Source organism: Triticum aestivum, chromosome 2D (genome assembly GCF_018294505.1).
Source record: "Triticum aestivum cultivar Chinese Spring chromosome 2D, IWGSC CS RefSeq v2.1, whole genome shotgun sequence".
NCBI classification, from domain to species: Eukaryota; Viridiplantae; Streptophyta; class Magnoliopsida; order Poales; family Poaceae; genus Triticum; species Triticum aestivum.
In genome coordinates this window covers 414,722,543-414,746,073 of record NC_057799.1, presented here as the reverse complement: position 1 = coordinate 414,746,073, position 23,531 = coordinate 414,722,543, and the positions used below count along the sequence as shown (strand labels likewise).

The 23,531-nt window shown below is 40.3% G+C and overlaps 1 protein-coding gene across 1 annotated transcript; it reads left to right on the top strand.

Annotated features, from left to right (window-relative positions):
• The first annotated feature begins 223 nt into the window (after window positions 1–223).
• Window positions 224–3,008, top strand: LOC123053511 (short-chain dehydrogenase PC-15). Its single transcript, XM_044476979.1, has 3 exons — window positions 224–664; window positions 1,753–1,912; window positions 2,444–3,008. Exons 1-3 carry the CDS (start codon window positions 307–309, stop codon window positions 2,778–2,780), a joined length of 855 nt encoding a protein of 284 aa, XP_044332914.1. The 5' UTR covers window positions 224–306; the 3' UTR covers window positions 2,781–3,008.
• Window positions 3,009–23,531: the final 20,523 nt, after the last annotated feature.

Genomic DNA, 23,531 nt, shown 5'->3' with positions numbered 1-23,531 from the left:
GTGGCACACAAAATCAGCCAAAACATGCCAAGATTCGTGCACAAACTGTTGAACGGATGAGGGCGTGTGGTTGAGTTGGCCAGCGCCCACACGTGTTTGGCGTTATCCTTTTTCGTTTAAAAAAAGACATCAACAAGTTTTTTTTTTTTTACATGGAAGCCACGTCGTTGATAAATAGCCGGAAAACCTCGGAATGTTATTAAGAGACACGACGCGAGTACGCACCAATAGTCAGCAGAAAAGGTCACGCCTCCGAGAATCCAACTACAGTACCCGGCGTGAGCCAAAGGAGGCAGGATCCCGGCGATGGCGGTTCCCGGAGGGGAGGGAGAGGGACGGGGGCGGCCGGTGGTGCTGGTGACAGGTTGCTCGGAGGGGGGCATCGGGCACGCGATGGCGCGCGCGTTCGCGGCGGAGGGGTGCGCGGTCGTGGCCACGGCGCGGTCGCGCGCGTCCATGCGCGGGCTCGAGGGCGACTCGCGGTACCTGCTTCTGGAGCTCGACGTGCGCTCCGAAGAGAGCGCGCGCCGCGCCGTTGAGGACGCCCTGCGGGAGCTAGGCCGCGTCGACGTGCTCGTCAACAACGCGGGGGTCCACCTCGTCGCGCCGGTGGCTGAGGTGCCCATGGAGTCGTTCCACCAGGTTTTTGACACCAATGTCTATGGTAGGCTACCAAAATCATTGCTTTCTTTTTGTGCGAGGATTGTTTGTTCTGTTTGTTTGGCACCTTGATGGCGATGTCCTCAAGGTAGACAAGATTCTGGATTCTCACAGATTCATAGTGAAACAAAGGGTTTTATAGTTGGATCTATCTACGGCTGTCCTCATTCTTTAAAAAACAAGAAACACCCTAAGGCCGTCTCGCCATGAAGGAAGGGAGGATAGAAAATATGTGAATTTATTCATGGGAGCGCTTCAAATGTGTACGTGCAGAAGACTTGAAGAAGTGGACTGTAGTCAGTGGTATGCTGTCAGTATCTAGCTTATTCGACTGAGATTTAACGAATCACATTGGCAATCATATTACAACAGCAGCTAGTATAGGATGCCTACGGCTTGAATTACAATCTGAAGTGAACAAGGGGCTGTATACCCCTAATTTTAAAACATATAGCAGGACATGCTGCATCCTGTTCCACTGATGAAATGATCAGGGCAGTGGTCTTTCAAAGAATATCCTGTTCCCAGTAGCAAAACTGCTAAAGATAAATGAACACACTAGGAGAAGTATAGTGTGCTTGCTTCTGCAATGTTAACGGGGTCTGGGAGGCAATTGAAATTGTGGAGTTCAGAAACTGTCTCTGCCTGTCTTTCGTTAATCCTGTGATAAACATGTCTAATCTCTAATTGCATAAGAAATTGGAAAACAATTCAGCAAGGCCAGCAGTTGTTTCACCTTTAAGACTGTCTCTCATCTGAAAGCTTAGTGATATCAACTGAATGTGTGTACTTTACAACTTCATCCTATATGAACTATTGATTGAGCTGTTGGTCTTTTATAATGCTTCTGTCCCTCTCCTTGGATTGGATGGTTCATTTTTGTAATGTCTCTTTTCAAAAATAGTACTTTCCCCGTCCGGAATTAGTTGACGCTCAAACGTATGTATCTAGACGTATTTCAGTGCTAGATACATCAGTTTGAGCGTCAACTAATTCCGGACGGAGGGGAGTAACATAGTAGTATTTTTCTAGATTAATATTTGGTCCTGCATTTGTGTGACTAAATGACTTTACCTGTCTTTTCACATGCAGGAACAATGAGGATGATTCAAGCAGTTATTCCCCATATGATGGAAAGAAAAGAAGGTACAATTGTGAATGTTGGAAGCATTACAGCCTTGGCTCCAGGACCATGGGCTGGTGCCTATTCGGCATCGAAAGCTGCTCTACATGCATTGAGCGATACATTAAGGTTTGTGTGTTCAAGGATCATTGTTACAGTGATTTTGTGCTGTCCATTAAATGTAAAACATTATTTTATGGGACAACTTAAAGCATCTGAAGTACAAGCCTTTCAATGGTGAAACATTACTTATGGATGCAACTTTGGATGCATTCTTAAAATTGAAATTCCTTCATCTGAAAAAATTGATACTATATTAATTTTCTGAGTCCTAATCTAACTTGGGGAATATATAGAGCACTTAACAGTTAGTTTATGTTAAGTAGTTAGTATTAGATGTTGTTGTTACCTTTACTTGAATATCACAAGATAGTTTAATCATGTTGGGAAATGACTGTTTGACAGAAACCGTAAGATCTAAGAATTCAATGGCAACATATACAACATAGGAATACTATTCAGATTTTTCCTTTGTAATTTTACATGTCATGTTCTTGCACGGTTTTCTCTTTCAACTCGTTACTGAACATTTTGTACTCTTTGAATATGCATTTCTTCATTATCTTCCATCCTAACTTGCTAGATATTGCATCGTTGCAGGGTGGAACTAAGAAATTTTGGCATAAATGTCATGATAGTTGCTCCAGGAGGCACAAAGTCAAATATAGGAAGCAATTCTGCAGACAAGTATGATCAAATAAACGACTGGAAGTACTACAAAAAATACGAGAAATCACTTCGAGCCAGGACGGATATATCCCAGGGCGCCGGGTGTGTTGCAGCAGAAGACCTTGCAAAGAGAGTTGTCAAATTGGTTCTGAAGAAGAATCCTCCGGCTTGGTTCGCTTATGGCCAGTTCACTGCTATTCTGACGATCCTGTATTATGCCCCATTGTGGTTCAGAGATTACTTCTACAGGCTGGTCATGAAAATGTAATCTGGAAGATAGCTCTTGCGTGAACCAGAGAGATTGCCCCCTCGGGTCCCATTTTCATTTCATGAGTACTACTTGGTCTCTCGGGCCCTCACTACAGATATACTGTATTTCACAATACATGAGTACACACACTTCCAGTCCATATCCATTTGTAACGTTCAGTCCAAGTGTAAAGTCCTCCCGGTTATTATGTAATAATGGTTTTAGTAATGTAATATTATTCCGAAATTTGTGGTTTCTTGTGTTACTGTCATAGGTGAGAATCTGTGGAACATATTCTTCAATCTTGTGCAGCAGCCTCAATTGTGCCTGGCAGGAAATTGCCATTTGTTTCGCTTGCAGCCTATATGTCTGGGTATACAGGATTGTGAGTGCTGCACAATCCTGAAGCACAAACAAATGTCAATTTCCTGTTTCCTGCCATAATGGGTATTCGTCATGCAGTTTGAGTGTGACTACAGCCTAATGAGGATCTGCAGCCTATAAGTCTGGGATCACAGCAATAACGTTTCTTTTAGGGTGGATCACTGTCAGAAATGCTGCTAACCGAACCAATATGGCTGGCTCCTGCAGCTCAAACATCTTGAAAGCTTCGCTCTAAGCTTTCTAGCCGGCAGCGCGACTAAGTCTCGCATTTTTTTTTTGAGGGGAGACTAAGTCTCGCATGGGGAACCCTTCCGTGCGCGTGGTCTTCTTCTGGGCCGGCCCATTCCGGGATGTTCCCCACACATATTTTAGGAAGGTTCTAGAACCTTTCCTGAACCGGTTCTCTCTTTTTCCGTTGTTTTTTCTTTCTATTTATTCTTTTCACCTTTTCTTTTCATTTTTCATTTTTTCTTTTATTTTATGTTTTCCTTTCTCTTTTCGTGTTGCGAACATATTTTAAAATTCGTGAATATGTTTTGAAATCATGAGTATTTTGTGAATTCACGAAGATATTTTTGAAATCGTGAACCAATTCAAATCCACGTTTTTTTCATTCGCAAACATTTTTTATCAAACCGCCAACATTTTTGAAATCATGAACATTTTTTTAGTTTTTGCGAACATTTTTTTTCGATCACTACAGCGCCTGGTGGGCGGGCCCACAGACGAGCAGAGCAAAAAAACGTATAACAGCGTGCAAGAAACACCAAAAAGAGCGTATCCAAAAGATTCGAACTTGAGACGTAACTTGAACCAGTGGACTCTAGTATGTGTAGCAGCGAGGAAAGCTTAAGAATAATTCTAGTCACGTTAGTAAACACAAAATTGCACAATACTGTTCTTGTATCATATAGATTTTTGAATTATTTGAAAATATTTTAGAAAATTCTGATTTTATTAAAAAATGTGAACCAAATTTTAAAGTTCGCATATTTCAAAAAAACTTCACGAACATGAAAGAGAATTGGCCTATTCAATAATAAAAGTTCACAACCTTCAAAAAAGTTCATGCATTAGAAAACAAGTTTATCAAATTTCAAAAATAGTTCACAAATTTTAAAAAGGTCTTCAATTTTTTTAATATCGATTTTGAAAAAAGTCCATCAAATTTGAAAAAAGATTCATCTATTTTGAAAATCTCCATCATTTTTGAAAAAAGTTCATTGATTTTGAAAGAAAATCATCAACTTTCAGAGAAATTCATCAATTTTGAATTTGAAAAAAGGTCATAGGTTTTGAAAAAGAATTCACACATTAAAAAAAGTTCATCAATTTTAGAAAAAGTTCATCGATTTTGAAAAAAAACCATGCATTTAAAAAAATCACTCATTTAGCAATAGAAATTAAAAAAGAAAAAAGAAAAAGAATATAAAAAACTGAACAAACCGTTCCAAAAAAGTGAAAACAGGAGCAAGAAAAGGAAAAGGGAAAAAAAAGAAAGAAGGAAAGAGTGAAGAAGATGTAAACAAACATGGAGGGTGTCCGGTTTTTTTTTATGGGGAGGCCTTCATGGCTAGCTTTATTACAAATTAAATAACGGATACACCGTTTGCCAAAAATTTGGCAAGGAAGCTAGGAGGCGCCTCGATCCACAACGACGGATCGTTTGCACGTCCATATTCCGCTAGCTCATGAGCTGTCACATTAGACTCTCTATTACAATGCTGAAGAAAAACCCTCCCTATATCTCTAAGTAAGTCTCTACATTCTTCCAAAACAGGAGTAGCCATCATCGAATGTCCTTCATTGAGCTGTAGAGCGTTTATTACATGGAGGGTGTCCGTTGGTTACTGTGGGGAACAGAGAACAGGACATCGTGTGCTCAAATCCTACCCTACCCCCTCACTCAGCTTTTCTCAGAGTTAAAAAAAGAAAAAAAATTGGATGGGTCGGGCCAGCTAGCAGGAGGGGTGTGTGCTCGTTTGCTAAATGCAATGAAATGGGCGCCTGAAGCGCTATATAGGAATCTCGTTCGCCTGTGCGTTATGCGCGGTATAGAAGGTGGAAAACCCTATTTGACGCATACTGCATGAAATAGTCGGCGAATCGCGCTGGCGGGGCGACCTAACCAGCAATTTGGGTCGGCCCTGTTGGGGAACGTAGCATGCAATTTAAAAAATTTCCTACGCTCACGCAAGATCTATCTAGGAGATGCATAGCAACGAGAGGGGGAGAGTGTGTCCACGTACCCTCGTAGACCGAAAGAGGAAGCGTTTGACAACGCGGTTGATGTAGTCGAACTTCTTCGTGTTCCGACCGATCAAGCACCGAACGTACGGCACCTCCAAGTTCTGCACACGTTCAGCTCGATGACGTCCATCGAACTCTTGATCCAGCAAAGTGTCGAGGGAGATTTCCGTCAACACGACGGCGTGGTGACGGTGATGGTGAAGTGATGCGCGCAGGGCTTCAAATAAGCACTACATGAATATGACCGGAGGCGTAAACTGTGGATGGGGGGCGCCGCACACGGCTAACAAGTGTTGATGTGTCTTCTAGCGGTGCCCCCCCCTCATATATATATATACATACATATATATATAGGTTGGAGGGGAGGAGAGGCAGCCAAGGGGGCACCCCAAGTACGAGGAATCCTACTTGGGCGTCTCCCAATTCGGCCTCCCCCCTTCCATATTCATCTGGAGGGGGGAGGAAGAAGGAGGGAGGAGAGAAGGAAGGGGGAGGCCGAATTGCTCCCCTTCCTTTCTCTCTTCCCCTCCTTCCTTCCCCCTTATTTTGGCCTACATGGGGCGCACCAGCCCCCTAGGGGCTGGTCTGTCCACTTCTTGGCCCATTAGGCTCATGTAGTTGCCGGGGGGATGCTCGGAACCTCTTCCGGTGACTCGATATGTACCCGGTACCCCCGAAACACTTCCAGTGTTCGAATATCATCGTCCAATATATGAATCTTTACCTATCGACCATTTCAAGACTCCTCGTCATGTCTGTGATCTTATCCGGGACTCCGAACAACATTCGGTCACCAAATCACATAACTCATATAATACAAAATCATCATCGAACGTTAAGCGTGCGGACCCTACGGGTTCGAGAACTATGTAGACATGACGGTGACATCTCTCCGGTCAATAACCAACAGCGGAACCTGGATGCTCATATTGGTTCCCACATATTCTACGAAGACCTTTATCGATCGTACCGTAATGACAACATACGTTATTCCCTTTCTAATCGGTATGTTACTTGTCCGAGATTCGGTCGTCGGTATCTTCATACCTAGTTCAATCTCATTACCGGCAAGTCTCTTTACTCGTTCCGTAATGCATCATCCTGTAACTAACTCATTAGTCACATTGCTTGCAAGGCTTATTATGACGTGCATTTACCGAGAGGGCCCAGAGATACCTCTCCGATACTCGGAGTGACAAATCCTAATCTTGATCTATGCCAACCCAACAAACACCTTCGGAGATACCTTTAGAGCATCTTTATAATCACCCAGTTACGTTGTGACATTTGATAGCACACAAGGTATTCCTCCGGTATCCGAGAGTTGCATAATCTCATAGTCAAAGGAATATGTATATGACATGAAGAAAGCTATAGCAATAAAACTGAACGATCAACATGCTAAGCTAACAGATGGGTCTTGTCCATCACATCATTCTCCTAATGATGTGATCCTGTTCATCAAATGAAAACACATGTCTATGGTTAGGAAACTTAACCATCTTTGATTAACGAGCTAGTCTAGTAGAGGCTTACTAGGGACATGGTGTTTTGTCTATGTATCCACACATGTATCAAGTTTCCGGTTAATACAATTCTAGCATGAATAATAAACATTTATCATGATATAAGGAAATATAAATAATAACTTTATTATTGCCTCTAGGGCATATTTCCTTCAGTCTCCCACTTGCACTAGAGTCAATAATCTAGTTCGCATCTCTATGTGATTTAACACCAATAGTTCACATCTTTATGTGATTAACACCCATAGTTCACATCGCCATGTGACCAACACCCAAAGGGTTTACTAGAGTCAATAATCTAGTTCACATCTCTATGTGATTAACACCCAAAGAGTACTAAGGTGTGATCATGTTTTGCTTTGTGAGAGAAGTTTAGTAAACGGGTTTGCCACATTTAGAACCGTATGTATTTTGCAAATTTCTATTTCTACAATACTCTGCACGCTACTCTAGCTAATTGCTCTCACTTTCAATATGCATCCAAATTGAGACACCGAGTCATCTAGATTAGTGTCAAAGCTTGCATCGACGTAACCCTTTACGACGAACTCTTTGTCACCTCCATGACCTAGAAACATTTCCTTAGTGCTCTTAGGTAACTAAGGATAATTTTGAACGCTATCCAGTGATCTACTCCTGGATCACTATTGTACCCCCTTGCCAAACTCATGGTAAGGTACACAATATATCTGGTACACAGCATGGCATACTTTATAGAACCTATGGCTGAGGCATAGGGAATGACTTTCATTCTCTCTCTATCTTCTGCCGTGGTCGGGCTTTGAGTCTTACTCAACTTCACACCTTGCAACACAGACAAGAAACCTTTCTATGACTGATCCATTTTGAATTTCTTCAAAATCTTGTCAAGGTATGTGTTTTGTGAAAGTTCTATTAAGCGTCTTGATCTATCCCTATAGATCTTGATGCCCAATATATAAGTAGCTTCACCGAGGTCTTTCATTGAAAAACTCTTATTCAAGTATCCTTTTATGCTATCCAGAAATTCTATATCATTTCCAATCAAAAATATGTCATCCACATATAATATTAGAAATGATACAGAGCTCCCACTCACTTTCTTGTAAATACAGGCTTCTCCGAAAGTCTGTATAAAACCATATGCTTTGGTCACAATATCAAAGCGTATAATCCAACTCCGAGATGCTTGCACTAGTCCATAAATGGATCGCTGGAGCTTGCACACTTTGTTAGCTCCTTTAGGATCGACAAAACCTTCTGGTTGCATCATGTACAACTCTTCTTGGAGAAATCCATTAAGGAATGCAGTTTTGACGTCCATTTGCCAGATTTCATAATCATAAAATGAGGCAATTGCTAACATGATTCGGACAGACTTAAGCATCACTACGGGTGAGAAAGTCTCATCGTAGTCAACTCCTTGAACTTGTCGAAAACCTTTCGCAACAAGTCGAGCTTTGTAGACAGTAACATTACCATCAACGTCAGACTTCTTCTTGAAGACCCATTTATTCTCTATGGCTTGCCAATCATCGGGCAAGTCAACCAAAGTCCTTACTTTGTTCTCATACATGGATCCTATCTCAGATTTCATGGCCTCAAGCCATTTCGCAGAATCTGGGCTCATCATCGGTTCCTCATAGTTCGTAGGTTCATCATGGTCTAGTGCTACCTCTTGAGCACTGCGTTGGTTTTCCCTTGAAGAGGAAAGGGTGATGCAGTAAAGTAGCGTAAGTATTTCCCTCAGTTTTTGAGAACCAAGGTATCAATCCAGTAGGAGACCACGCTCGAGTCCCACGCACCTACACAAACAAATTCGAACCTTGCAACCAACGCGATAAAGGGGTTGTCAATCCCTTCACGGTCACTTATGAGAGTGAGATCTGATAGATATGATAAGATAATATTTTTGGTATTTTTATGATAAAGAGAAATAAAGATGCAAAGTAAAATAAACGGCAATAGAAATAGCTAAGTGTTGGAAGATTAATATGATGGAAAATAGACCCGGGGGGCATAGGTTTCACTAGTGGCTTCTCTCAAGAGCATAAGTATTACGGTGGGTAAACGAATTACTCGCGAGCAATTGATAGAATTGAGCATAGTTATGAGAATATCTAGGTATGATCATGTATATAGGCATCACGTCCGCGACAAGTAGACCGAAACGATTATGCATCTACTACTATTACTCCACACATCGACCGCTATCCAGCATGCATCTAGAGTATTAAGTTCATAAGAACAGAGTAACGCTTTAAGCAAGATGACATGATGTAGAGGGATAAACTCATGCAATATGATATAAACCCCATCTTTTTATCCTCGATGGCAACAATACAATACGTGCCTTGCTGCCCCTGCTGTCACTGGGAAAGGACACCACAAGATTGAACCCAAAGCTAAGCACTTCTCCCATTGCAAGAAAGATCAATCTAGTAGGCCAAACCAAACTGATAATTCGAAGAGACTTGCAAAGATAAGCAATCATACATAAAAGAATTCAGAGGAGATTCAAATATTGTTCATAGATAAACTTGATCATAAACCCACAATTCATCGGATCTCGACAAACACACCACAAAAGAAGATTACATCGAATAGATCTCCAAGAAGATCGAGGAGAACTTTGTATTGAGATCCAAAGAGAGAGAAGAAGCCATTTAGCTAATAACTATGGACCCAAAGGTCTGAGGTAAACTACTCACACATCATCGGAGAGGCTATGGTGTTGATGTAGAAGCCCTCCGTGATCAATGCCCCCTCCGGCAGGACGCCAGAAAAGGCCCCAAGATGGGATCTCACGGGTACAGAAGGTTGCGGCGGTGGAATTAGGTTTTTGGCTCCGTATATGATGGTTTGGGGGTACGTAGGTATATATAGGAGGAAGAAGTAGGTCGGTGGAGCAACAAGGGGCCCACGAGGGTGGAGGGCGCGCCTGGGGGAGGTGGGCGCGCCCCCTACCTCGAGGCTTCCTCGTCTGTTGCTTGACGTCCACTCCAAGTCCTCTGGATCACATTTGTTCCAAAAATCACGTTCCCGAAGGTTTCATTCCGTTTGGACTCCGTTTGATATTCTTTTTCTGCGAAACACTAAAATAGGCAAAAAAACAACAATTTGGGCTGGGCCTCCGGTTAATAGGTTAGTCCCAAAAATAATATAAAAGTGTATAATAAAGCCCATTAAACATCCAAAACAAAATATAATATAGCATGGAACAATCAAAAATTATAGATACGTTGGAGACGTATCAAGCATCCCCAAGCTTAATTCCTGCTCGTCCTCGAGTAGGTAAATGATAAAAAACAGAATTTTTGATGTGGAATGCTACTTAGCATAATTTTCAATGTAACCCTCTTAATTGTGGTATGAATATTCAGATCCGAAAGATTCAAGATAAAAGTTTAAGATTGACATAAAAGTAATAATACTTCAAGCATACTAACTAAGCAATTATGTCTTCTCAACATAACATGGCCAAAGAAAGTTCATCCCTACAAAATCATATAGTTTGGTCATGCTCCATTTTCATCACATAAGAATGCTCTCATCATGCACAACCCCGATGACAAGCCAAGCAATTGTTTCATACTTTAGTAATCTCAAACTTTTTTCAACTTTCACGCAATACATGAGCGTGAGCCATGGATATAGCACTATGGGTGGAATAGAATATAATGATGGGGGTTATGTGGAGAAGACAAAAAAAGTCTCACATCAACGCGGCTAATCAACGGGCTATGGAGATGCCCATCAATTCATGTTAATGTGAGGAGTAGGGATTGCCATGCAACGGATGCACTAGAGCTAAAAATGTATGAAAGCTCAACAAAAGAAACTAAGTGGGTGTGCATCCAACTTGCTTGCTCACGAAGACCTAGGGCATTTGAGGAAGCCCATTGTTGGAATATACAAGCCAAGTTCTATAACGAAAAATTCCCACTACTATATGAAAGTGACAAAACAAGAGACTATCTATCATAAGGATCATGGTGCTACTTTGAAGCACAAGTATGGAAAAGATAGTAGCATTGCCCCCTTTTTATTTTCTTTCCCTTTTTTGGGCCTTTTTTGGGACAATGCTCTATGAATGATGATCATCACACTTCTATTTATTTACAACTCAATGATTACAACTCGATACTAGAACAAAGTATGACTCTACATGAATGCCTCCGGCGGTGTACCGGGAAGGGCAATGAATCAAGAGTGACATGTATGAAATAATATGCATGGTGGCTTTGCCACAAATACGATGTCAACTACATGATCATGCAAGGCAATATGACAATGATGAACGTGTCATGATAAACGGAACGGTGGAAAGTTGCATGGCAATATATCTCGGAATGGCTATGGAAATGCCATAATAGGTAGGTATGGTGGCTATTTTGAGGAAGATATAAGGAGGTTTATGTGTGATAGAGCGTATTGTATCACGGGGTTTGGATGCACCGGCGAAGTTTGCACCAACTCTCAAGGTGAGACAGGGCAATGCACGGTACCGAAGAGGCTAGCATGATGGAAGGGTAAGAGTGCGTATAATCCATGGACTCAACATTAGCCATAAAGAACTCACATACTTATTGCAAAAATCTACAAGTCATCAAAAACCAAGCACTACACGCATGCTCCTAGGGGGATAGATTGGTAGGAAAAGATCATCGCTCGTCCCTGACCGCCACTCATAAGGAGGACAATCAAAGAACACCTCATGTTTCAAATTTGTTACACAACGTTTACCATATGTGCATGCTACGGGATTTGCAAACTTCAACACAAGTATTTCTCAAATTCACAACTACTCAACTAGCACAACTTTAATATCACTACCTCCATATCTCAAAACAATCATCAAGCATCAAACTTCTCTTAGTATTTAACACATTCATAAGAAAGTTTTTACTAATCTTGAATACCTAGCATATTAGGACTAATTTCACAATTAAAGCAAATTACCATGCTGTTTTGTAGGACTTTCAAAATAATATAAGTGAAGCACGAGAGAACAATAGTTTCTATAAAACAAAACCACCGTTGTGCTCTAAAAGATATAAGTGAAGCACTAGAGCAAAAACTATATAGCTCAAAAGATATAAGTGAAGCACATAGAGTATTCTAATAAATTCCGAATCATGTGTGTGTCTCTCATAAGGGTGTGTACAGCAAGGATGATTGTGGTAAACTAAAAAGCAAAGACTCAAATCATACGAGACGCTCCAAGCAAAACACATATCATGTGGTGAATAAAAATATAGCTCCAAGTAAAGTTATCGATGGACGAAGACGAAAGAGGGGATGCCTTCCGGGGCATCCCCAAGCTTTGGCTTTTTGGTGTCCTTAGATTACCTTGGGGTGCCATGGGCATCCCCAAGCTTAGGCTCTTGCCAATCCTTGTTCCATAATCCATCAAATCTTTACCCAAAACTTGAAAACTTCACAACACAAAACTCAACAGAAAATCTCGTGAGCTCCGTTAGCGAAAGAAAACAAAATACCACTTCAAGGTACTGTAATGAACTCATTCTTTATTTATATTGGTGTTAAACCTGCTGTATTCCAACTTCTCTATGGTTTATAAACTATTTTACTAGCCATAGATTCATCAAAATAAGCAAACAACACACGAAAAACAGAATCTGTCAAAAACAGAACAGTCTGTAGTAATCTGTAACTAACGCAAACTTCTGGAACTCTAAAAATTCTGCCAAAATAGAGGACCTAAATAATTTGTTTATTTATCTGCTGCAACTGGAATCAGTATTATATCACGTTCTGGTAATTTTTAACAATTGTTTTAGTGAACAGAAAGTTTCTGGAATTTTCAGCAAGATCAAATAACTATCATCCGGGAAGATCCTATAGGTTTAACTTGGCACAAACACTAATTAAAACATAAAAACAAATCTAACCAGAGGCTAGATCAAATATTTATACCTAAACAGAAGCAAAAAGAAAAAAAATAAAAATAAAATTGGGTTGCCTCCCAACAAGCGCTATCGTTTAACACCCCTAGCTAGGCATAAAAACAAGGATAGATCTAGGTATTGCCATCTTTAGTAGGCAATCCATAAGTAGCTCTCATAATAGATTCATAAGGTAATTTAATTTTCTTTCTAGGTAAGTGTTCCATGCCTTTCCTTAACGGAAATTGGAATCTAATATTCCCTTCCTTCATATCAATAATTGCACCAATCGTTCTAAGGAAAGGTCTACCAAGAATAATTGTACATGAAGGATTGCAATCTATATCAAGAACAATAAAATCTACGGGCACATAGTTACTATTTGCAACAATAAGAACATCATTAATTCTTCCCATAGGTTTCTTAATAGTGGAATCCGCAAGGTGTAAGTTTAAAGAGCAATCATCAAATTCGCGGAAACCTAACAAATCACACAAAGTTTTTAGAATCATGGAAACACTAGCACCAAAATCACACAAAGCATAGCATTCATGATCTTTAATTTTAATTTCAATAGTAGGTTCCCACTCATCATAAAGTTTTCTAGGGATAGAAACTTCCAACTCAAGTTTTTCTTCATAAGATTGCATGAAAGCATCAACGATATGTTTAGTAAAAGCTTTATTTTGACTATAAGCATGAGGAGAATTTAGCACGGATTGCAACAAGGGAATACAATCTATCAAAGAGCAATTATCATAATTAAATTCCTTGAAATCGAAAATAGTGGGTTCATTGATATATAAAGTTTTGACCTCTTCAATCCCACTTTTACCAATTTTTGCATCAAGATCTAAAAACTCCAACTTTTTGGGACGCCTTATAACTAAAGTTGACTCATCTCCAGTCCCATATTATCAAGATTCATATTGCAAAACTAATATTTAATAGGAGACACATCAATAACTTTTAGATCTTCATCTTTATTCTCATAGAAACTAGAAGAACACGCTTTCACAAAGCAATCTTTCTTAGCACGCATCCTAGCGGTTCTTTCTTTGCACTCATCAATGGAAATTCTCATGGCTTTGAGAGACTCATTGATACCATGCTTAGGTGGAATAGATCTAAGTTTCAAAGAATCAACATCAAGAGAAATTCTATCAACGTTCCTAGCCAATTCATCAACCTTAGGCAATTTTTCTTCAAGCAAAGCGTTAAAATTCTTTTGTGAATTCATCAACTCCTTAACACTAGTCTCAAATTCAGAGGTCATCTTATTAAATTTCCATAAGAATTGTTGTAGGAATTACCATAATTATTAGAGGAATTACTAGGGAACGACCTAGGATTAAAGTTTCCTCTATACGCGTTGTTACCAAAATTATTTCTACCAACAAAATTCACATCCATAGATGCATTATTATTCTCAATCAAAGTAGACAAAGGCATATCATTAGGATCAGAAGAAGCACTTTTAGTAGCAAATAATTTCATAAGTTCATCCATCTTTCCACTCAAAACATTAATTTCTTCTATCGCATGCACTTTTTTATTAGTAGACCTTTCGGTGTGCCATTGAGAATAATTAACCATAATATTATCTAGGAGTTTAGTAGCTTCTCCTAAAGTGATTTCCATAAAAGTTCCTCCCGCGGTCGAATCTAAAAGATTTCTAGAAGCAAAATTAAATCCGGCATAAAAATTTTGTATAATCATCCAAAGATTCAAACCATGTGTAGGGCAATTACGTATCATTAATTTCATCCTCTCCCAAGCTTGTGCAACATGTTCATTATCAAGTTGCTTAAAATTAATGATATCGTTTCTAAGAGAGATGATTTTAGCGGGGGGAAAATACTTAGAGATAAAAGCATCTTTGCACATATTCCATGAATCAATACTATTTTTAGGCAAAGACGAAAACCAAGCTTTAGCACGATCTCTAAGCGAAAAAGGAAATAGCTTAAATTTAACAATATCATTGTCCACATCTTTCTTCTTTTGCATATCACACAAATCAACGAAGCTATTTAGATGGGTAGCGGCATCTTCACTAGGAAGGCCGGCGAATTGATCTTTCATGACAAGATTCAAAAAAGCAGCATTAATTTCACAAGATTCAGCATCGGTAAGAGGAGCAATCGGAGTGCTAAGAAAATCATTGTTGTTGGTATTGGTAAAGTCACACAATTTAGTATTATCTTGAGCCATCGTGACAAGCAAGCAATCCAACACACAAGAAAACAAGAAGCAAGCGAAAAAGAGGAGAACGGAAAAGAGAGGGCGAATAAAACGGCAAGGGTGAAGTGGGGGAGAGGAAAATGAGAGGCAAATGGCAAATAATGTAATGCGAGGGATAAGAGTTTGTGATGGGTACTTGGTATGTCTTGACTTGTGCGTAGACTCCCTGGCAACGGCGCCAGAAATGGCTCGTTGTCGGGAAATCAAATCTTGACTTGACTTGGCGCGAATGTCCCCGGCAACGGCGCCAGAAATGGCTCGTTGTCGGGAGAGCAAATCTTGACTTGACTTGGCGTAAGCCTCCCCCGGCAATGGCGCCAGAAATCCTTCTTGCTACCTCTTGAGCACTGCGTTGGTTTTCCCTTGAAGAGGAAAGGATGATGCAGTAAAGTAGCGTAAGTATTTCCCTCAGTTTTTGAGAACCAAGGTATCAATCCAGTAGGAGACCACGCTCGAGTCCCACGCACCTACACAAACAAATAAGAACCTCGCAACCAACACAATAAAGGGGTTGTCAATCCCTTCACGGTCACTTACGAGAGTGAGATATGATAGATATGATAAGATAATATTTTTGGTATTTTTATGATAAAGAGAAATAAAGATGCAAAGTAAAATAAACGGCAATAGAAATAGCTAACTGTTGGAAGATTAATATGATGGAAAATAGACCCGGGGGGCATAGGTTTCACTAGTGGCTTCTCTCAAGAGCATAAGTATTACGGTGGGTAAACGAATTACTCGCGAGCAATTGATAGAATTGAGCATAGTTATGAGAATATCTAGGTATGATCATGTATATAGGCATCACGTCCGCGACAAGTAGACCGAAACGATTATGCATCTACTACTATTACTCCACACATCGACCGCTATCCAGCATGCATCTAGAGTATTAAGTTCATAAGAACAGAGTAACGCTTTAAGCAAGATGACATGATGTAGAGGGATAAACTCATGCAATATGATATAAACCCCATCTTTTTATCCTCGATGGCAACAATACAATACGTGCCTTGCTGCCCCTGCTGTCACTGGGAAAGGACACCACAAGATTGAACCCAAAGCTAAGCACTTCTCCCATTGCAAGAAAGATCAATCTAGTAGGCCAAACCAAACTGATAATTCGAAGAGACTTGCAAAGATAACCAATCATACATAAAAGAATTCAGAGGAGATTCAAATATTGTTCATAGATAAACTTGATCATAAACCCACAATTCATCGGATCTCGACAAACACACCGCAAAAGAAGATTACATCGAATAGATCTCCAAGAAGATCGAGGAGAACTTTGTATTGAGATACAAAGAGAGAGAAGAAGCCATCTAGCTAATAACTATGGACCCGATGGTCTGAGGTAAACTACTCACACATCATCGGAGAGGCTGTAGCGACCCGACCCGAATGGATCAAGTCTCTGTGCTTAAGTGTCATCCCTGGATCGGTATGCTGACACACACAGTACTCGAGGATTTATAAAAGAGGTAAATCACATGTATAAAATAACTTAAATACTATTACCTCAATCCAAATAGCGGAAGTAACAAGGTTGTGGATTCCCATCAACACCAACGGCAAAGTTGAGTGTAGAAATCGTAACCCTAACGTATCACTTACTCGACGTAAGAATCCTACAACATGAAACGTTGCAGCCCGAAAACGGGTCAGCACATGGAATATGCTGGCAAATTCACACCATAGAGAAATGATGAACAAAGGCTATCACTACATGCATATATGGCTGGTGGAAAAGCTCTATGGTTATAATGTTTTTGCGAAAAGCCAATTTTTCCCTACTTCAAAGGAATAAATTTTATTTAACTATCATGGTGGTTGTGAAACATTGAGATGGTTGACAGCATCTCAATCCCAATTAAGTATCATCATTAACCCAACAATATTAATTAAAGTAACATGATGAGATCAACGGGATAATCCAAGAACTAGATACTCAAGATGTCCATAACCGGGGACACGGCTAACCATGATTAGTTTGTACACTCTGCAGAGGTTTGCGCACTTTTCCCCACAAGACTCGATCGCCTCCGCTTGATTCTCGCACTGCATGATGTTTGAGAAACGGATGACCGAGACACAGTCTTTCAAGAACAATCACTCTTTACTCTGGGTGGACCGGTACACCTACTTTCCCCTACATCTGCTAGCCCACCTCTTCAAGAGATCATGTAACCTACTCAACTATGCTAGAGCCCATAATAGCTTGTGGCTGCACACGGAAGTTTCCAGCATGAATAATCTTATGATCCCTTTGAGCCTGGGTGGCGGTCCTTACACATACAGACAACACTGGATTCTCCAGGTGCCTCAGTCCACCCAGATGTGAGTTTTAGTTACCACCTTAAGTAAACCATTATTAACAATCTCACATCTGTCATGAATTTCACTCAAACCCAATCCACGTCTACGAGCATAGCATGGCAATAATAATAGCAACGTAGAAGTAACTCCCAAGGGTTTGATAGTAAACAGGGCAATAGGTACTACCTCATCTACTTCCCAGCTCCCACAATTTAATCAGATCCTAATCATGTAATTGTTTGAGGAATAGATCTAATGCAATAAAACTGGGTATGGAAAGTATGATCAAAGTGTTACTTGCCTGCAATGTTGATGAAGATGATCCGCACTCAAAACTCTTGATAGTTCTACTCGTCACACTCCGTTCAATCTATCGTAAGCAAACAATAGTAACCACACATAAGCAATCACTCAAAAGATCGAGAAGAACGAAGAAGACAGTTCGGAAAACATCAAAACCAAGCAAATAACTTTTGCAACATAAAACAATTTCTAACAGTACCAAAATTATGTGAATTTGGCCTTATCAGAAAGTTTAGGTCAAAAGCTTCGAATTGCAAAAAGAATCAACTCAAACGGAGTTATAAAACTCAAGTTATGTTCAAAAGAAGATTCAAATACAAATCTGTTTGAAATCAAATTTTAAAACTTTCAAAAACATGTTTAAGTTGTTTAACTGGATAGAGGGGATCGTAACGAAAAAGTGGGCGTTGGTTTCATCGAAAACGGAGGTACGGATAAAAAGATATGATCAAAAGAAATTTGACTATGAAACAAAATTTCGAAATTTGAAAATTAAAAAAAATTGATGTGACAAGTTCACTGCATAGGTGAAAACAAGACGAAACTATAGACGCTGGTTTCATCTAATTTGGATGAACGAGTAAAAAGTTATGGCTATTTAAAAAATCAGGGCCAAGCTGTTTTACAGAAGAAGAAAGAAAATAGCTACGGATAAAAAAATTCTAGATCTAACGTATAAATACAGAGAACGAAAAAAATATACCTTTATAAGGTAAAAGACGACTTTGGAGTGTGGAGACAACTTCCAAAAGTCCCGCCGGAGATGAGAATTATATTTTTAGCTAGTCAAACCAAAATATTAATTTAACCCGCAATTGATAATTTTTGGAGGCTCTATGGGTCTATATTTATAGGTGGAAAAGAGGTTTAGGGGTTAAAGGCTAGGCAATGTGGGACTAAACATAGACGAACAAATAAAATAAACGGGAAACGCATGGGCTAAAAGCACCACGGGCCGGCTGCGCGCGCACGCGTACACTGCATTTTTTTTTTAACAAAAATCGGCCTAAGTAAAAAAATAAAAAGGATAGCTGGGCCTGGCCCATTTAGGAGAGGGAAAAACAAATGAGGCGCCCGCTGCCACTATGCTACGCGTGTGGGCGGTAAATAACTATCGGCCGCATGTACAGTTTTTTTTAAATAGAAACAGAAGGAAAACCGGATAAAGAAAATAAATTAAAATTTTATATAGGCATATTATATACCAAAATTTTCCGAAAAAGATTTTCTACAACATGAACATTTTTGTAAAGTCAAATAAAATCCTCACAAATTTAAATAAAGCAAAAAGTGCTACTCCCTTAATAAAGTCCAATAAAAATCATTTTTAAAATACCAAAATGATTTCAAATTTATTTCTCTCCAATTTTCTGATGTAGGGAATCATGTTACCCTATTTTCTGTATATTTTTATTTTGGAGAAAAATAATTTGAATAAAACTCAAATAAGTCCAATATTGGAAAATTAATTTCAATTGGACTTTGAATTTAATCCTTTGAAACTCCCAACTCCTATTTCATATGTTTTGAAGAAGTCATTTTATCTTCTCTCGTGAAAATCATTGAGTTGCATAAAGTTTCAGAATTGGAAAATATTTTCAAATGAAATTCAAATATTTTTCAACACCCCTTGTCATTTAAATAAATGGAAGAAGTCATGTCATCTTCTCTCCAGGGTTTTGTGGTGGAAAGTATTTGAATTCATGGAGATCATAAAAGCAAAATGAAAGTTTGGGAAAGTCCTTTTATTCCCTCTCATTTAACTTTCAAAAGATTTCGAATTCCACTCACTTTCAGTCAATCAATCAAACAATCAATCCAATCTATCTGTTTATTATAACATTCCAAAATTTAGAATTTTGGGATGTTACAAACCTACCACCCTTAAAATGAATCTCGTCCTCGAGATTCGGAGAGGCTAGAAAGAAATAGGTTAGGGTTTGGGGTCTTCTCAAAATCCATCGATCATCACCGGGGTCTGGGGTGCTACCACCCTTAGAATCATTGTTACGGTTCCATCAAAACTTGTATACTCCATCCTTGTTGTTGACAGTGTCAGTCTTCTCAGATTCTCGGAAAAATTCCTTCTCTGGCTCTTTGGGTAGCGGCATAACCTTTTCCTCAATTCTTCTGTCTTTCATCTCGGTAAGGTTATTCCATTACTGGGTCTTCGTAGCTGACGGGTCTGGCGCCAAAACTAAACAACTATCGACATCTCCTGGTGGTCGTTCTCCTACAGGAAATGGGTCTGGTTGATCCTCACCGTATAACCTACGATTGGCAAGAGCTGCCTTGTACAAGGGGAAAAAATACTTACACCATTCTAAGGTTTAAACAAGGTTTAAATCGTCGTCACTCTACTATAGGCAAGTCACTCAGATTTACCATCCCGTATAGCAAGGCGAACAATAAGAGTAAGTCGGTATGGTGATCAATCCATCCCGCACCCAAATCATTACCTTGTACATGGTTTAGCGAATCTCGCATTCTAACACTCGGTCATCCTCACAAGCATTGCAGAATTTCTCTTGTTGACGAACCAAGTTCAGATAAATCCATGGATTCTGCAAGCCAAACAAACATCTATCATTCCTTCCCAACCCTCAGGTTTTGCGTAACTCCTATAAGATCGTTTGTCGATAAAATCGTAACTTCTTCCAGGGTTTTTCCTTCAGCAAGAATGTGCTTGTTTCTTGGCAGGTCCTGGGGCCTGTGGGTTATGGCCCATCTCATCACTTGTAGTTCCTTGAACTTATCATCGGGTAACTGATCCTTAATCCAACATCCAACTTCCTGGTATTCTTAAATCCATCCAATTGTACTGTCTTCCTTCCTTCTATTGGCACCACTAGGACATGATTACTCAGACTCATCATCGAATTTCCATTGGTACATATTTCCAACACCATACCTCCTTTATATTCAATATAGTAATTTATCTCTTCATCCTCGTGGGATATCCCACATACCGAAAAAAAACTTATACTTATGAAGTCCATACTCCACTTCATGGAACATCATTATCTTTTCCAGGGTCAAGCGTCCTTATTGGCCATCTCTGCATGGCACTTCTTCAACTGGGAAACATGCACCACATCATGAATTCTTGACAGTCCTTCGGGTGACTCCAGCTTGTTGGCCACTTTTCCCATACGCTCCAAAACTCGGTATGGTCCTAAAAATCTCGGGGTTAACTTTCCCTTAACTCCAAATAGTTTAACTCCTCGCAAAGGGAACACACGTAGACATGCTCCATCTCCAATTTCATAGACTACCTACTTTACATTCAATAATACTCCATACCCTCATATTCTTGGGGTATCCAACATATCGAGATAAAACTCATACTTATTTTGTTCGAAATCCACTTCGTGGAATATCATTACCTTTTCCAAGGGTCAAGTTTCCTCACAGGGTACTACCACCTTTAAAATATGCTCAGACATTCTGAGTATATTAATCACTATCTGGAAGATTAACTCCCACTTGATTCAAGCGATTGTACTACCCAGACATTCTGAGTATATGCTCACTGGCTGAGCCATTCTCCTCAATCTCGTAGGCAAAGTACTTGTCAGAGGTCTCAAACCTCTCGACATGGGCATGAGTCTGAAATACCAATTTCAACTCTTGGAACATCTTATATGTTCCATGGCGTTCAAAACATTTTTGAAGTCCTAGTTCTAAGCCGTAAAGCATGGTGCACTAAACTATCAAGTAGACATCATACCAAGCTTGTCAAACATTCATAACGTCTCCATGTGCTCCTGCAATAGGTCTATCACCTAGCGGTGCATCAAGGACATAATGCTTCTCTGCAGCAACGAGGATAATCCACAGATCACGGACCCAGTCCGCATCATTGCTACTATCATCTTTCAACTTAATTTTATCTAGGAACATATAAAAAACATAGGGGAGCTACAACACGAGCTATTGATCTACAACATAGATATGCAAAAACTATGAGGACTAAGTTCATGATAAATTAAGTTCAATTAATCATATTACTTAAGAACTCCCACTTAGATAGACATCCCTCGAGTCCTCTAAATGATCACGTGATCCATATCAACTAAACCATGTCCGATCATCACGTGAGATGGAGTAGTCTTCAATGGTGAACATCTCTATGTTGATCATATCAACTATATGATTCACGTTCGACCTTTCGGTCTCCAGTGCTCCGAGTCCATGTCTGTACATTCTAGGCTCGTCATGTTTAACCCGGGTATTCCTCTTGTGCAAAACTGTCTTGCATCAGTTGTATGTGAACGTAGAGTTTATCACACCCAATCATCATGTGGTGTCTCGGCACGACGAACTATCGCAATGGTGCATACTCAGGGAGAACACTTATACCTTGAAATTTTACCGAGGGATCATCTTATAATGCTACCGCCGTACTAAGCAAAATAAGATGCATAAAAGATAAACATCAGATGCAATCAAAATATGTGACATGATATGGCCATCATCATCTTGTGCCTTTGATCTCCATCTCCAAAGCACCATCATGATCGCCATCGTCACCGGCTTGACACCTTGATCTCCATCGTAGTGTCGTGGTCGTCTCGCCAACTATTGCTTCTACAACTATCGCTAACTCATAGTGATAAAGTAAAGCAATTACATGGCGTTTGCATTGCATACAATTAATAAAGCGACAACCATAAGGCTCCTGCCAGTTGCTGGTAACTTTTACAAAACATGATCATCTCATACAATAAGGTATATCACATCATGTCTTGACCATATCACATCACAACATGCCCTGCAAAAACAAGTTAGACATCCTCTACTTTGTTGTTGCAAGTTTTACGTGGCTGCTACGGGCTTCTAGTAAGAACCGTACTTACCTACGCATCAAAACCAAAATGGTGATTTATCAAGTTTGTTGTTTTAACCTTCAACAAGGACCGGCCGCAGTCAAATTCGATTCAACTAAACTTGGAGAAACAGACACCGCCAGCCACATTTATGCAAAACTAGTTGCATGTCTGTCGGTGGAATCGGTCTCATGAATGTGGTCATGTAAGGTTAGTCCGGGTCGCTTCATCCAACAATACCGCCGAATCAAAATAAGACATTGGTGGTAAGCAGTATGACGATCACCGCCCACAACTCTTTGTGTTCTACTCGTGCATATCATCTACGCATAGACCTGGCTCTGATACCACTGTTGGGGAACGTAGCATGCAATTTCAAAAGATTCCTATGCTCACGCAAGATATATCTAGGAGATGCATAGCAACGAGAGGGAGAGAGTGTGTCCATGTACCCTCGTAGACCTAAAGCGGAAGCGTTTGACAACGCGGTTGATGTAGTCGAACTTCTTCTTGTTCCGACCGATCAAGCACCGAATGTATGGCACCTCCGAGTTCTGCACACGTTCAGCTCGATGACGTCCCTCGAACTCTTGATCCAGCAAAGTGTAGAGGGAGAGTTCCGTCAGCACGACGGCGTGGTGATGGTGATGGTGAAGTGATCCGCGCAGGGCTTTGCCTAAGCACTACGTGAATATGACCGGAGGCATAAACTGTGGATGGGGGGCGCCGCACACGGCTAACAACTGTTGATGTGTGTTCTAGTGGTGCCCCCCCTCATATATATAGGTTGGAGGGGAGGAGAGGCAGCCAAGGGGGCGCCCCAAGTAGGAGGAATCCTACTTGGGCGTCTCCCAATTCGGCCTCCCCCCTTCCATATTCATCTGGAGGGGGGAGGAAGGAGGAGGGAGGAGAGAAGGAACGGGGAGGCCGAATTGCTCCCCTTCCTTTCTCTCTTCCCCTCCTTCCTTCCCCCTTATTTTGGCCTACATGGGGCGCATCAGCCCCCTCAGAGCTGGTATGTCC